Raw genomic sequence first — 14,374 nt, forward strand, 5'->3', positions numbered from 1 at the left:
TACAGTATGTGTAATTTTGAAAGAAAGTTAATACGGCCATATATTCGGTCTGCAGAATATTAACAGAAACACCACAGTTACTCTGTGACTCATGTTCACAATAATATTTGGTCTCATACCTCTAAACAATTTGAGTAGCAGAAATAAAAAATTAAAAGTCTTTTTTAGCTTCACAAACATATACAAAAAAGGAACTAAACACTGATATTCATACCGTCATAAATCCATCCAGCAAACCTGAATCAGGCTTAGGAGGTGCTTGCAATCGCTCCATAGACCACTTTTCAATGATAGATGACACCTGAGTATTTTCCGTGTTTAGAATTCTGAATCCAGTCATATTAACACCACTATATCGATAGGGTTCCACATCCAAGGCAAAAAGGTCCTGAAAAAAATTACCATCGTATAAATTCTTTAATACACTGCAATTCCTATTTCAATTGTTAGACCATCTCTGCAGATGAGAGTACTGAAACTTGCAGGAGTAACAGTGCTGTATATGCTAGGAAGTATGCTCTGTTTATCTGGAGGCCTGTGTCTGTGAGCAAGCAACTCGGCTGACCCTATACTGGGAGTAATCTGATTCACAGAGAGAGAACAGCTTCAACTGCCTTTTTGGAGAAAAAAAGAAAAAAAGAAAAAAGAAAAAAGAAAAAAGAAAAAAGAAAAAAAAAAAAAAAAGCCTTTTAGGAAATGCTAAGTCCAGTTGCAGAACTGTATCCACTACTAGTTAGGCTTAAATACTAGAGTAGGCTTAAATATTATTCTTAATTGCTAAAAAAATTATTATTAATCACTACTACTTTGGCTTACCAGAACAGACTTCAAATCATAAAATAAACAGAACAAGAGTTTCCTTGCACTTGGACTCTCTATGAAACTTGAACATGTTGATCTCTAGACGATAAATTGGGGAGGAGAGGGGAAATGTACATGGCTTTAAATTTAATCAAAAGCATTTTTCACAGCTATCAATCATACTTCCAAACGTGGACATGTCTTTGATTAGGAATTTGTCTTTGCAAGAATAACCTTTGCCAATTAACGTATTTTCAATACCTATGTATGTATTTGTGCGTATATTTAGCCCCTCAACACACACAGAGGCAAATATAAATTAATAAAAAGAAGAAAAGAAAATTTTAGATAAAGAAAGTAAACTCAAGATTATTCCAATCCTTTGACAGAATCCTTAGAAACAATGTAGAACCAGTGCTTGACTTCAGGAAACTCAGGTCTTGAACATGGGAGAAAAAAAAAAAAATTAAGTTGATGAAGAAAAGAGTCATGACTCACTAGGCCTAGGTACCTGCATTATAAACGAACTTTCATTTGGTTTACTTTCTGCTTTTTAAATATTTTTTAAGTGACATAATTAAGGTTATACATAAGATATTACTGTCCTATAACATAATTTCAGTTTCACTGATCATAGAAATTCTCCACATAATTCATACTTAGTCATTCTTCTCATTTTTAATTTCTTTTTTACTGGCAGTTTAATATATTATAAATTTCCATGAAATGGTAGTGTTAGGTGTAACACTTGCTTAAGTCCATTTTGTTTACTGGCTAGAGCTGAAGAAGATTAAATATTGTACTATGGAAAACCAGAATATAATTCATTATTCATTGTTAACGTCATTTAGAAAAATATCAACCAGTTATCAATCACTACCCATTTTTAATTATAGCTAGTAATTATGATACCATTTTCCATATATAATACCTCAGATATGCAGGTGTCAAAATGCTTTTAAGTTATTCATTTACAAATAACCTAACTCATGTCGTCTTTCTAAACAGATAAAACATTTTCTTTCAAAGGAAAGGTTGAACATAACTAGAACTATGTTATATCTTTTCCTTTAAAAATTCTCTCAGTTTTTACTGTGAAAGAAGTCAGAACTCAGATGTAATTATTTAATCCAAACACAGTCATGTTTACACTGGAATATAATAAATATACACAACAATATTATGCATATATTATAAATACATATAGGTCGGAGTATTCATGAGCTACTGCATTAGACCCTGAATCAATCAAGAGGAGAATACAGAGAAGGCTGCTGTAAACACTGCTGGAAAATTTATTTGACAGGGCTTTCACCATGTCAGGTAAGAAGCAATTAATATATCAAAACAACTAAATTCTGATGGAAGTTCCAAAGCTACATTGCAAAATCAAAATCTATCATCCGTTTGTACACACTAAATTATCCTTTGATAGCTCCAAGTCAATATAATACTTGTCTCTCCTAAAAAAAGCTAATGTTCTAATAAGGAAATAAGAATGACAGAAAATCCTGATTTTTAAACATAGCTTTAAGAATAAAAATTAAGTGCCAATGGACAGCATACTACTCGAAGAAGTAATTTTCACCATTAGCAATGAAAATTTAAAAAATAAAAAAACCCTTGAAACATCTAGAATCCATTTTGATAGACCAGTGAGGGAAATTCTATTGCATACAATCCTAAATCTGTAAGTGATAGAACAACTTCCCCTTCTAAAATAAGACAGGTACTTGTGCAGGGTATTTTGCCCTTACAGTTCTAATGAACTTCACAAATTATTTTGCTTTCTATTCAACAAGATATTTCCATGCTAATACTTTCCATGAACTTCTGTTTTGTGATTCTGAGGTGAACTTTCCATCCTACCACAAAGGATTCATTTCCATAAGGACTTAAACATGTATGTGACTTTAAACATAGGTCATTTCAAGCATGATTTTACCAAGGCATATTTGTCTCATGCTTGAAATGACCTGTATTTTAAGAACCTTAATGAACTGCAATTTAGATAGGCAAATTTGAACACAATGGCAAACAGAGAAATGCACAACTGTCGTTTCTAGAGTACTATTTTACCAGCTTTTAAACTGTTTCTTAGGCTGTGGTGAGCAGCAAAAGAGGTCTTCACATACATGTTTGCTGTGTTTTGTAAGAGCATTCACAGTTTAAATGTTCATTTATGGCAAATGATAAATCTGATTGTTCCAAGAATGATCAAATTCCTTCTTAGTTACTTTTACAATGGACACCAAAGAGTATTACATAATTCATGTGCCTAAAAAGCTCATGGGGACTGTTAAATAAAATGCTGCTAATATTCCCACCAAATTATTCAGGAATCATATGACAGTGAAGAATTACCTTGTAAATATTGCATTAAAAATATGGAATATATAAGTAAGCTTAAAATGTCATAATCTTCACATACAAATAGCTAAAAGAGAAAAAGGACAAAATACATAATATAAATAATCAATTATGAATTATATACTTATCCCTGCTTGAAAGTTAAAAACTGCAGTGCTACATAGTCAGTTGCTTTTTCGGGTCTATCAGTTTTGAGGGCACATTGTTGAAAAATAATTAAACCATCCTGATGAGTTTTCACTGAAAGTAAGAAAACTCACCAGAGAAAACATCTTGTACTCACACCCCATTCCAAAGAGACCTTTTTCCACTTTGTCAAGTAACATAATTAAGGAAAGTAACATCTTTGTTAGATGTCATCAGTATGTTTTTATAAGCCACTTACCAGTGTGGTAAAGATATAGTGATAGTATTCTGTCATCATTCCCATAGCTAAAGCCTTAAAAAAATAAACAAAAGATTAATGTTTCTGAGGTCACATAATACATTTTTATCACAGTTACATGGCAAATGAAAAGCTGCAAAAGAATACTACTGGGATCAGACTATAGGGTTGGAATTATACTAAAATTAGGTCAAGCAAGTCATTTCCTAGCAGTTAGAGCAGATTACTGGCTATTAAAGGAATTTATGAACCAGATCTTCTGATAGAAAGAATATTATTAGACTGTTTAGTGCAGTAAATGTGAAAGAGGCTTATAGATTTACATACTAATGGATGCATTAAGTTGCCACACAAAATTTGAGTTGACAATATTTTCATTCATTATTGAACCCTTCCTTTAAAAGAATAACCTAATAGGAAATATTTTTTTCTATTGTGATGAACAATACTATGCATTTAGAAGAAGGACCCAAGCTTATATTATACGAGTGTACATTTTTCCAACCATACTACTTGAAGAACAAATATTCATAGTATTACTCTATAAACTCAGATATCTATCAAGTACCTTTATCTGTCTTGCTATGTAATAGCAAATAGTTTTTGATCAACTGTGTGTTTTAAAATGTTCATACTTTTCTCTTAACAGCATAAGAACAATTATTTGTATATACAATTTTAAAGCAATAAACTCTTATTCATTAAGGGCATTTTCACCTGAAAAGCATGTATCTTCATGCTCTGCAAAAAAGCTGTCTTAGACTAGTATGATTTACTCAATCATTTTAGTGTCTCTGGTAATTTTTACCTAATTTTAGCACTGTAAAAACACTGCACAAGTAAGAAATATTTTCTTCCTTTCCAGGAATTGTCAACAGAATTCTTTGCCAAGTCACTACCAGTTACACCTCCTTAAACACACTGAAGGCAACAATTATACAATTGTCATAATAACAGAATTTGTATACAAAATAATTATCAGAGTTCTGAAGGCTGTGGAGCCTCCACTTTTGACATTGTCTGAAAAATGATGAAATGACTAGTCTATATGTTCTTCTCCAAAGAAAAATCAAAAGCTAAAATGAATTTGAAATATCAGCCACAGATCAGATCTTATAATATTTTAGACAAGACTTTGACAAAAACTGCAACACTTTTCCAAAGGATGCTTATACCTGTGTATTTAGAATTCCACGATAATATTTAGAACTACAGTATAGTGTGCCAATAGCAATTTAAATTCTCTTGAACACAGGAAAACCATTATCTCATGAGAAATATTACAACTTCATTAGAAACTGTATAACTACAAACATTATTGGCTTTTTTAAGAACTTTTTTTGTTCTTGTTTTTAAATAAAACCAAGGTATCTTCCTCTATATGCATAACACATTTGCAGTCACCTATATCTTAACTGCTTATAATCAGATCTTCGTACTCTACAGAATCTCTACACAAGAACATCCTACTCATGTTCCTGATTCTGATAGGTTCCTGATAGGTGCTGGTGTCGTCTCTTTTCCAGGTCTTCTTTCTCTCACTTTCCTCACTTCTCAAAAGACCTCATTCCTTTTTCCTCTTCAAAACATTGTCATTTCTCTGCTCTCATTATTCCAGTGCTTTCCTAACCTTTTAAATCTTGTCTGCTTTCCCTGTCTTGTTGCCTGGTGATGTAGTTACCATTGATATTTGCCTTGATTTAATTATGCTTGTTTGAATGAAGGGAATTTTTTTTTAACTTTTCGTGATGCATTTTTGACCAGAAAACAGTAGTTGCCATTTCACTGGCCTCTCAAGGTACTTTTTTTTCTTTATTTCCAACTCGATTTCACTTCCACCAACTTTGTTGTTAACCTTTCTAATCATCCTCCCAAGAAGAAACCCCTTGTCATGTCTCCCCAAGTTCATCCCTCCATTACCAGAAAATATTGGTTAATTAATAGTTCACAAATGAATATATAAAGAATTTTTTCATTATTTTTCAGCACACACATGTAAAAACTATATTTGGAATGCTATCATTATACAGTCTTAACATCTTTTGTGTCAGTTTTGACTGCCAGAGCTCACATTCAGCTGCAGAACTACCAATTTTAGGCATATTTAAAGCGTTGCAATACTGGAGCTGAATGGAAAGCTAAAAAGTCTACAGAAACTGTATAAAGATCTAAACACTTATGAAAGAATTGTTCCTGTATCTTCCTTCTATGATCTTTAGGATGAGCAGTTTGATGTGATTTAAAGAGGTTGAACGCTCACTCTTGGGTCCTGGGACATGATTAAAGATATAATGCTTTTAATATTGTTCCCATTTCCCTCTAGTCATATGTTTTACACAATGTTGTATTCTGTGAAAGAAAAGTTTCCTTTCATCTAAAAACTACTAGGTACAGTGTAAATAATGTACCTTGATGGACTTATTGTTAGTACTGCAGATTTGTATTGCCATCAACACATTCTCCATCTGCATTTTTAAGGTGTTAAAATAATTAAATGTACATTTAATGATTTGGGCTAAACAATTAGACTAACTAGGCTGACATGCTTAGCAAAGAGCAAAAACCACCAGCAGAGGTTTAAAATTACTGGGAATTAATAAAAGCCTTTTAATCAATGAACAATAAAGCAAAGAAATGATAGTATACATGTATATTTACTAGCAATTTTAATTGTACCTGCAACAATACCCCTGAGTACCTTTAATGAGAGTCATATTTTCAAATCTCAAATACATTTTGTTTTCAATTTAAACCATACAGTCTGCTAGCAAACATAATATAAACTTGAATCCAAGTCACTAAAAGCTGTGCATTAGAAATACAGAATATTGTTTTGTTTTAGGTATTTTTCCTATCCTCCTTATTGCAAGTCATAGTTCAATTAAAAAACTATGGGGAAAATGGTCTGAGCATAAGGAATTCCCAGTCTTTAGCTCATTACACTAAAGGAGACACACAAAGGCATGTCTTTTATGCATACTTCAGGGTTACAGTAAGTTTTTTTATGATCCTTTGTATATGACTATATTGCCACCTCCTCTTGGAAGACATCACTGGAATCTGCTTCTGCAATATAAAGCCAGTTAAGTATTTGGGATTCTACTGTATCTCATCTATTCATCTTACTTGTACACAACAAAGCAAACACTTCAAAGCACCTACCCAAATGTCTTCAGGTTTTGCAGTCCTATTAGCAGTGCGAGGAGAATATGGCTCTAGAAGAGATCTATTAGTTCTGTCCCTTCAGTGGAACACATTAATGTGGTCTGTTGGTAACATACTATTCAAATATCACTATCTGATTAAGAGTACACAATTTAAAGGCTTCAATTTAAAAAAAAATCTTCGTTATATAAAATAACACTAAGCAAGTAACCAAAACCCTGATTAAAGCATCAATTCTCCAAAGTACCAATTCTTCGTAGTTGAAAGACTGATATACCTTTTCCCCTGTACATGAACTGATTAATCTGTTTCCTTAAAAAATCATAATGAAAGCAGCTACCGTTAGAGTCACCTATAAAATTATCTCTGAAATCCTTGGCTGATTTTCAGTTAGGCCTCTGTAAAACTGATATACAATTCCCCTGCTTGTTAAATGCCATTAAGTCTGGATATTACTTTTATTTATTGGGGATGAAAAAGATTAGGCCATCTAAAGCAAAATGAGGATTACCTGTTTCAAGATGCCTGCTGCCATTTCATGGCTGCAGTCAAAGATTACATGGAATTCTTTGCCTCTTTTCATTTCCTTTAGCAATGGCTTTGCATCTTTCGTGTCAGCTGGTAACTGACGGATTTTTAGTCTCAGGTTGTATCGTGATGGAGCCTTGATGAGCTCTTGTAATCGAATAAGGCCTTAAAGAAAACAGTGGAGTCAAAAGAAAAGAAAATTATCAAAACAGGAACCTAAGCTGCTAGCAGGACAACTCACTATAAACATTCAAAGTTTCCTGAATTTTTCTGCCTTCTCAGTATGTTGCAACTGATACACAAAAATTTTATTAAATAGAAAAATAAAGTATCAGCAATACTTTACACAATACTTTCTTATAATAAGTCTTTCTTTATCCTTAAAATTTACAGACAGTAAGCAGCCTCGGTAAGGATTACCTCAAGACAGACAAATCTTCCTTCAGCATTATCATGTAACTATGACATTCCTCTTCAAAGAACGTAAATAATTATTCAAATTCAGTTAAAGCAATATCCCAGACTAATAGTTTGTAATCAGACTAGCCAGTCTCCTAACTAATCTATGAGGTTTACATACAAAGGTGTGAATCATTTCAGCACTGTAGAACACTCATTTAATAATACTCTTTAATAACTAATAACTTAATAACTAATTTAATAACACTCATTTAATAACAATACTCTCATAATTCACATAAGAGTATTATTTTTTTTTCTTGATTATACAGTTAACAAAACATGTATATGCAGCAGCAAAGAGGCTGAATAAATGACTCATGTCATTACATTTGTCTTCAATACTCCACAATTCCACTTTGAATTACTTAACTTTTACTGTGGAATTAGATGCAGTAACATTTTTCCAAAAATCTAATTGTTCACATCAGCATAACAGTGTGTGGAGTGGTTTACAGATCACTGATTGGTCTGTGACTAATATTAAATATTAGGTTGTTTAACTGTATTAAAATGACAGGGTAAAAACAGGTCTCCTATAAAGTAGCAGTTTATTTCTGTGTTAGCAAAAAAAAAAAGATGTATTCTGCTGTGCTCACTTCCTTCTCTCATTGGAGCATATTCTACTTACTGGCAGTAACAAGTACTGTTCATTATTATGTTTGCAGTGCACATATATAATACACCCAACTGCCAAAAAAATGGAAACTCTGCTTAGGATTTCAGTTACAGCAGGATCCAGGTATAAATGAAGTGAAGTGCTTCTAAAATCTGAAATAGCTCACTTCACTACATCAAAAATATTAATGGAGATGACTAATTATTATTTAGTTACCATCACAGGCAGTACTGTCTAGTATTAAAAAACACCAGTATTCTATTTTATCTCTAAATATTCTTCCTGGTTACAACTGGATGTCAAAGCTGTCTTGATTTCAGGAAATGATATTGTCGTAATGTAACATTGAACCACACTACAGCGTCATTAAGAAATTGTGATAATCTCTGACAGAGGATTTAATACAGCCTTTTTCCAACATACATTGTTCTTTTAGTAACATAATGCTGAGAGATTTTAGTAACATAGTATTGCTATGATTTTTGCTATGAAGCTTTTCCATTGTGAAAAACTTAGCTCTAATCATTTCCAGCAGAACCAGACCAGTAAAGAATATAACTGAAACATAGAATCAGTCTCCTCTATTTCGTCATTCCCCCTTTTTAACCCTGCAAAGGATCCACATTATTTTCTCAACAGTTTCTGCTGAAATTAGCTGGAACAGGAATTACAGCTTGCTATATAAAACCTTCCTAAATTAAGACCGCAGGTGTGGAGATCTGTAGATCTGAGGATCCCAGTAGACCTCTTAGCCCAAAAGCAGAGTGGGGAGGGACAATCTTGCTATTTAGTAAATTTAGGAATTTTTTCTTCACTCACAAGTCTATGCCACAGATACAATATCTCATATTTCATCACAATTTCTCAGTAGTACCCCTATCACATACAAACATTCTCAACAATGTGTATATTGTTCAAACTGAGATAATAAATTACCTATAGCTAAATAATCTCCCAAATTTCCATCTTCTAAAAACATTTCTATAGGATCTTCATTAACAGCTAAAGTACTGTGAAAAACTAAATCCAGTAATTCAGTGTGGGCTGACATTTTCCATACAGAATTATAATGTGAAAAATGTTAATGGTCTTTTGTACATAACCAAAATTTAAGGTCAGAGTGAAATGTTTTAACTCAAGAGGGGATAAAAAATAATTCTGCGTGTTCCAGATTATTTGTCATTGCTTGCTAAAAGAAGATAACTGGAAACTTTTGTCCAGCACAAATAACTTGTAAGTAATTTTGACTCTTATTACATTATATTTAGCAAGTCTAATTTTAAACTTGTCTTGCTTTCTTTGCTTCATTTTGTTTTCCTTGTCCTGCTTTGAAAAAGAAATAAAAGCCACCATTAAAGAATCACAGAACATCACCATATTTACTGGCAATCTTTAGTAGAGATGCTGAGGGCAAAATAGTTATGGAAACTGAAGTACTTTCTCATGACTAGACCTGGTCCCTGCTTGCAGATAGCAGGGTATACATGACTTCTGAGCAAATGGCAGATGTAAGTCAACATGGCTGTGAAGATAGTACTTTTCGAAACTAATTCAAATTAAAAAAATTGCCATATTTACCTCAAATGCTATAATGACATTTACATAAAATGAATTAATGTATTTAACAGAAGCTTAAATTGATTTAATACTTGATTTCTAAATATACTTAAAAGATATATAGAAGAGGTGTCTTTTCTAACTTAAAAACTTATACATCTACTGCATATTAGTACCATTTTCAGATGATCTGGGACAATTAGATTAAAGTAAAGCTTTGAAATGAACAACATAGCATACCCCATAGCCATTAACCACTTTACCAAAAATAACTGACAGTAACGTGTAAACAAAAACACTTAGGATTGTTCCCAAGTCTTTCCCGTTTCCTTAAGACTAAGAAAAATAAAGCAACTAGAATGCATGCCCTTACGGTCAAAAACTTTAGATGATTTCAGATTGAGGGAAAGACCACATTTCAAAGCAGAGTTTTTCTCAAAGACAAAGTCCTGCCAGTTGCTCACTTGCTCCGATATCCATGCACTTCCACTTAGGAGCTACAAATCACAGGAGTGACAATATGGGACAGGTAGTATGACACACTTTGCCAGAAAAAAGAGATCCTGGCTTTTGATGCTCACTAGTCAAATATGACTGAGAAGACAGACAGAAAGACAGTCTTTCTAAATAGCCACATTAATTCGAATCAGATAGTGCTGCAAAATGTGTTGCCATGTAACAGACAACAGTATCCAAAGCTAATATATGAGCTGTCAGTTTGTGAACTAGAGACATGCATCTGTCTGAACTGCTTACATCACACTTAAGAGCAAGAAGACAGAGGAAAAAATGGCAGATTTGGGGCAGGGGGGTAAGAATCTGAATGTACAGACATCTTCACGACCTTGTACCCCTGAAGTATTCAGATATTAATGGGGACTTCTAGGATGAGCTGTATTTTAACCTTCAAGTAATATTTAGTGGAAAAAGTTCTATGTTACACTGAACATTTGCCGTGAACCTTCAGTCATTCCTTGCAGCAGATGATCACAACTAGAAACCACTGAGAGTACAAGAGATTAAGACAACATGAAACTCTTAAACACAGCTTTATGTCACAGATATGAAGAGATTATAATCAGTTTCACAAAACAGGTATCCATCTCCCAATGGGAGAGCACTAAGTAAACTGCCAAAGATAAGAAGTCCACAATTTGCTCAAAAAATCATATCCATGAGATGTACAAAAAAATTGAAAGCTATTTAAAAAATAAACATTACTGGTGAAAATATGCTAAAAGAGATTGAAGATTAGGAGATTCAAAACTGCACTGCTGTTTAAGTCTCAAATGGAGGCAATAATTACAAAATATGCATTACTCAAAATGAGGAAAATCAGAACTGTGTCTCAACCACGCAGTTGTTTTTGATAATAGCATGATGACTTTTCCCTCAGGATTTTTGTAATCTCACATATATTTGGCCTTTTTGTTTTTCCAGAGGAATCAAATTTTATTTTATCTGGGAGGCGAGGAATCAATAAAGTATTATAGACTATTCTTAAGTGCACTGTTATCCAAATCTGCAGCTGGAGTTGCTCAGTAGGAGAAAAACAGATGCTTGTTAGTATGATGGTTACGACAGTCATCTGAGAAAGGAAACACCTGGGCTTTAGTCCCTGTTCTCCTATTTCTATACTGAACAATTTTCAAGAATAACAAAAGTAGCTTAACTCTACTGTGCAAGTTTTAGAATCAGAACTACTCCACAACAAAACTTACTATGTTTGTGGAAGTGACTGTGAAATTTATTTGATTATATAAGGCATTAAAGTGATTCATGAAGTTCAAGTTTTCTGTACAAGTACCATACTCAGTATTTTTAATATATCAAGGGTTAAAAGGAAATCTGATTGTTCTTTCTTGACTGCAAACTGTTTGTTCTTTCACAGTATTGTTTACTTAGAAGCACAAAGTACCTAATTTGTATGTTTTACTCATATTCTCAGGTGTTACACCAATCACCTTTGTTACACCTTTGGAGACTTAGTTAAGATTGTCAAGGAAAGTTAAGGTGGGATGGAAGGAAGGGAAAAAGGGAGGTTGCTTTTCTCTGTACCAAGTCCATAAGTTCCAAAATTTTAGTAAACAAATGTAGGACATTACAAATTGACAGGTCCCTTGATCTATCCCCATTTCTTGCACCAACGCAATACAGTTTTGGTCTTTTACTGTAGGTCCAAGGTTTGTAACAGAATAGCGAGAAGTGTTTTGTGGCCTACAGGAGCTTGTGAAGCAGATATCTTACAATACTCTTATGAATTAAACATCTACTGTATGGCTGACAAAAACTGCGGGGGTGAGAGCCAACAATTCAAAAACTTTCTTCCAAGCTTTGTTCTGTTACAGAGCGTTACCCTCTGTTCTGTTACAGAGAAGGTGAGCAAAGTGCGCATAACTTCATGCTCTCAAGAACCTAACCGGACTGTTCAAGAATTAAAAAAAAAAAAAGTCCTCCTCTTTATAAATCTTGTCATGATTGGGCTATCCCAAAGAAAGAAAAAATCCCACTAAAATTTGAAATAGAAGATTTACAGATGCAGGAACTAATACCAGAGCAATTAAAAACTCTCAAGGAGAATATTTTAAGTATAGTGTCTGCTTGCTAGGTTACCTATGTATCTGAGAGAAGCGATAAGCAATAAACGAAGTACCACACTGTGAAGGCAGTACGAAAGCTGTAGAAGCTACCAGAGGAACCTGAGCATGAGAATGAGGGGAAGAAAATCTGTGAATGCACACCTCTGTAGTGCACTGACTGGACCTCAGTGCTGGGGCAGTACAGGTGTGCATGCAAGAAAATGAAGAAGTATTTGTGCCTTCAATAACTGTCAGGACACATAAACAGTAACCAATGAGCTTCCTTAAAACATATTTTAAAGATAAAGCAAATCTGAGACATAAGCAAATTCCAGGTTTTTTCAAAGCTAAGATTTTTCTCCTATCCTCATCAATGTGAAATGAAAAAAGCAACCGTAAGCTTTTAATGTGTAGTATTGTTGCTCACAGCTCCTACGTGTATCAGAATATTTAATTTCAGTAATAGTTACAGTTAACACATACTTCCATTTTTAGGATTTTAACATATATTTTTCATTGTGTTTCCAGCCACCAGCATTTATTAAGTTCAGATGAATTATGCAGGGCACAGAACATGTTCCAGTCTACTAAGTGATTCACTTCAGTAGTCCACCAGGCCACCCGCTACAAGGAATATTTGTTCATCCTCATCCATACTTAAAAAATAAATCCTTGCTGGCACAAATTCAACAGTTTCCAGCTTGCTAGGCTCTCACAGGAACAATTTTGGAAAACAAAACTCCCTCATTCGCAAGGGCTGCCACTTCCTGTTCAGAGACCCCTGGACACGCCACTCTGCGGAGAGTGCATGGTGTGGGGAGCTACCATGAAGCTGCATCGCGGGTGGCAAGTACTGCTACCACAGTCACCCCACAGCTCTTTGCTGCAGAAACACCTCATGGAACAAAAAATCAGATAGCACTGAGCATACCTCACTTTGATACTTTTATTTCTATGTCAGAGCGCTGCTGGGTAAAGTGCTGAGAAGCAGCATTTCCTCATTCAGGCATTAGTGGGAACTGAGACTGAGTAAAGGCTTTCCAGGCCTGGATCACAATTCCAAAGCAGGCTTTTGCAAATATAAATCAAAGGCTGAAAGTTTCCTTCCACACCGTACTTAGTATTTGTGATACAGTTTTCTGTTACATAAAGTGTGTGAAGAGCAGTCTAGTTTTCCTAGAAAATAAAAACCACCAAATGAATTCCTTGAGGAAAAATGGCAAAATTAATCTGAAAACAAACAAACAAACAAACAAAAAAAAATTCCCCACACCAAAAAAAAACCAAAACCAAAAACCAACATTCTCTTTACATTTTTCTTTCCATTATACCTGGATGAAGGCACTGGAGTTGAAATATGTTAGAGATTATCACCTGTGCAAGGCAGAAGGTACAAGGGAGTGTGTCGTGACCTGCCCGACGCTGGTCACAGCCGGTTCCAGCCGGTGCTGAGCCAACCTAACAACAGTGAAAACATTCCTCCGGGTGCCAAAGGGAGGCAGCCCTGCTCAAAAGTATTGAAGAAAAACATCATCACTTTTGACTGATGAGACAGAAAAATGAAAATGCCCACTGAAAAGAAAGTGCATTATTGTGGGGAGCAACCCTGCCAGCACGGGCTGAACTTTTCTGAGATCTTCCTTGTGGATATCAATGGACCATAAGCAGGAGCTGGGCTTTCAGGTGGTTAATCAATAATCAATAATCAGCACCACTCAGGGCTGGAGGCACCCTCTTCAGCTCGGCTGAGGGGGAGGTGGGCTGCGGCCGTGGGCACCTCACCCTGGGGCCGGGACACCCTGAGGGGCTGCAGCCCAGAACGACAGGTAAAGCTGTTACACACAAAGCAGCAGAAACTGTTACTCAAACTGGCCTGAACCTGCTGCTCCCCCAGTCAGCTCCCAGGTGTGC

General features: G+C 34.6%; 1 protein-coding gene across 1 annotated transcript in view; it reads right to left on the minus strand.

The window, feature by feature from the left end:
* Window positions 1-214: 214 nt before the first annotated feature.
* LOC104080559 (glutamate receptor ionotropic, kainate 2) overlaps window positions 215-14,374 on the minus strand; it is a gene marked incomplete at both ends in the record, with an annotated part of 30,509 nt that continues 16,349 nt past the window's right edge. Inside the window, 3 exons of the mRNA XM_009582981.1 lie at window positions 215-388; window positions 3,557-3,610; window positions 7,233-7,414. Coding sequence (XP_009581276.1) covers window positions 215-388; window positions 3,557-3,610; window positions 7,233-7,414 — 410 coding nt within the window. The remainder of the gene's footprint in view (window positions 389-3,556; window positions 3,611-7,232; window positions 7,415-14,374) is intronic.

This window comes from Fulmarus glacialis, unplaced genomic scaffold (genome assembly GCF_000690835.1).
Source record: "Fulmarus glacialis isolate BGI_N327 unplaced genomic scaffold, ASM69083v1 scaffold33288, whole genome shotgun sequence".
In the NCBI taxonomy this organism is placed as follows: Eukaryota; Metazoa; Chordata; class Aves; order Procellariiformes; family Procellariidae; genus Fulmarus; species Fulmarus glacialis.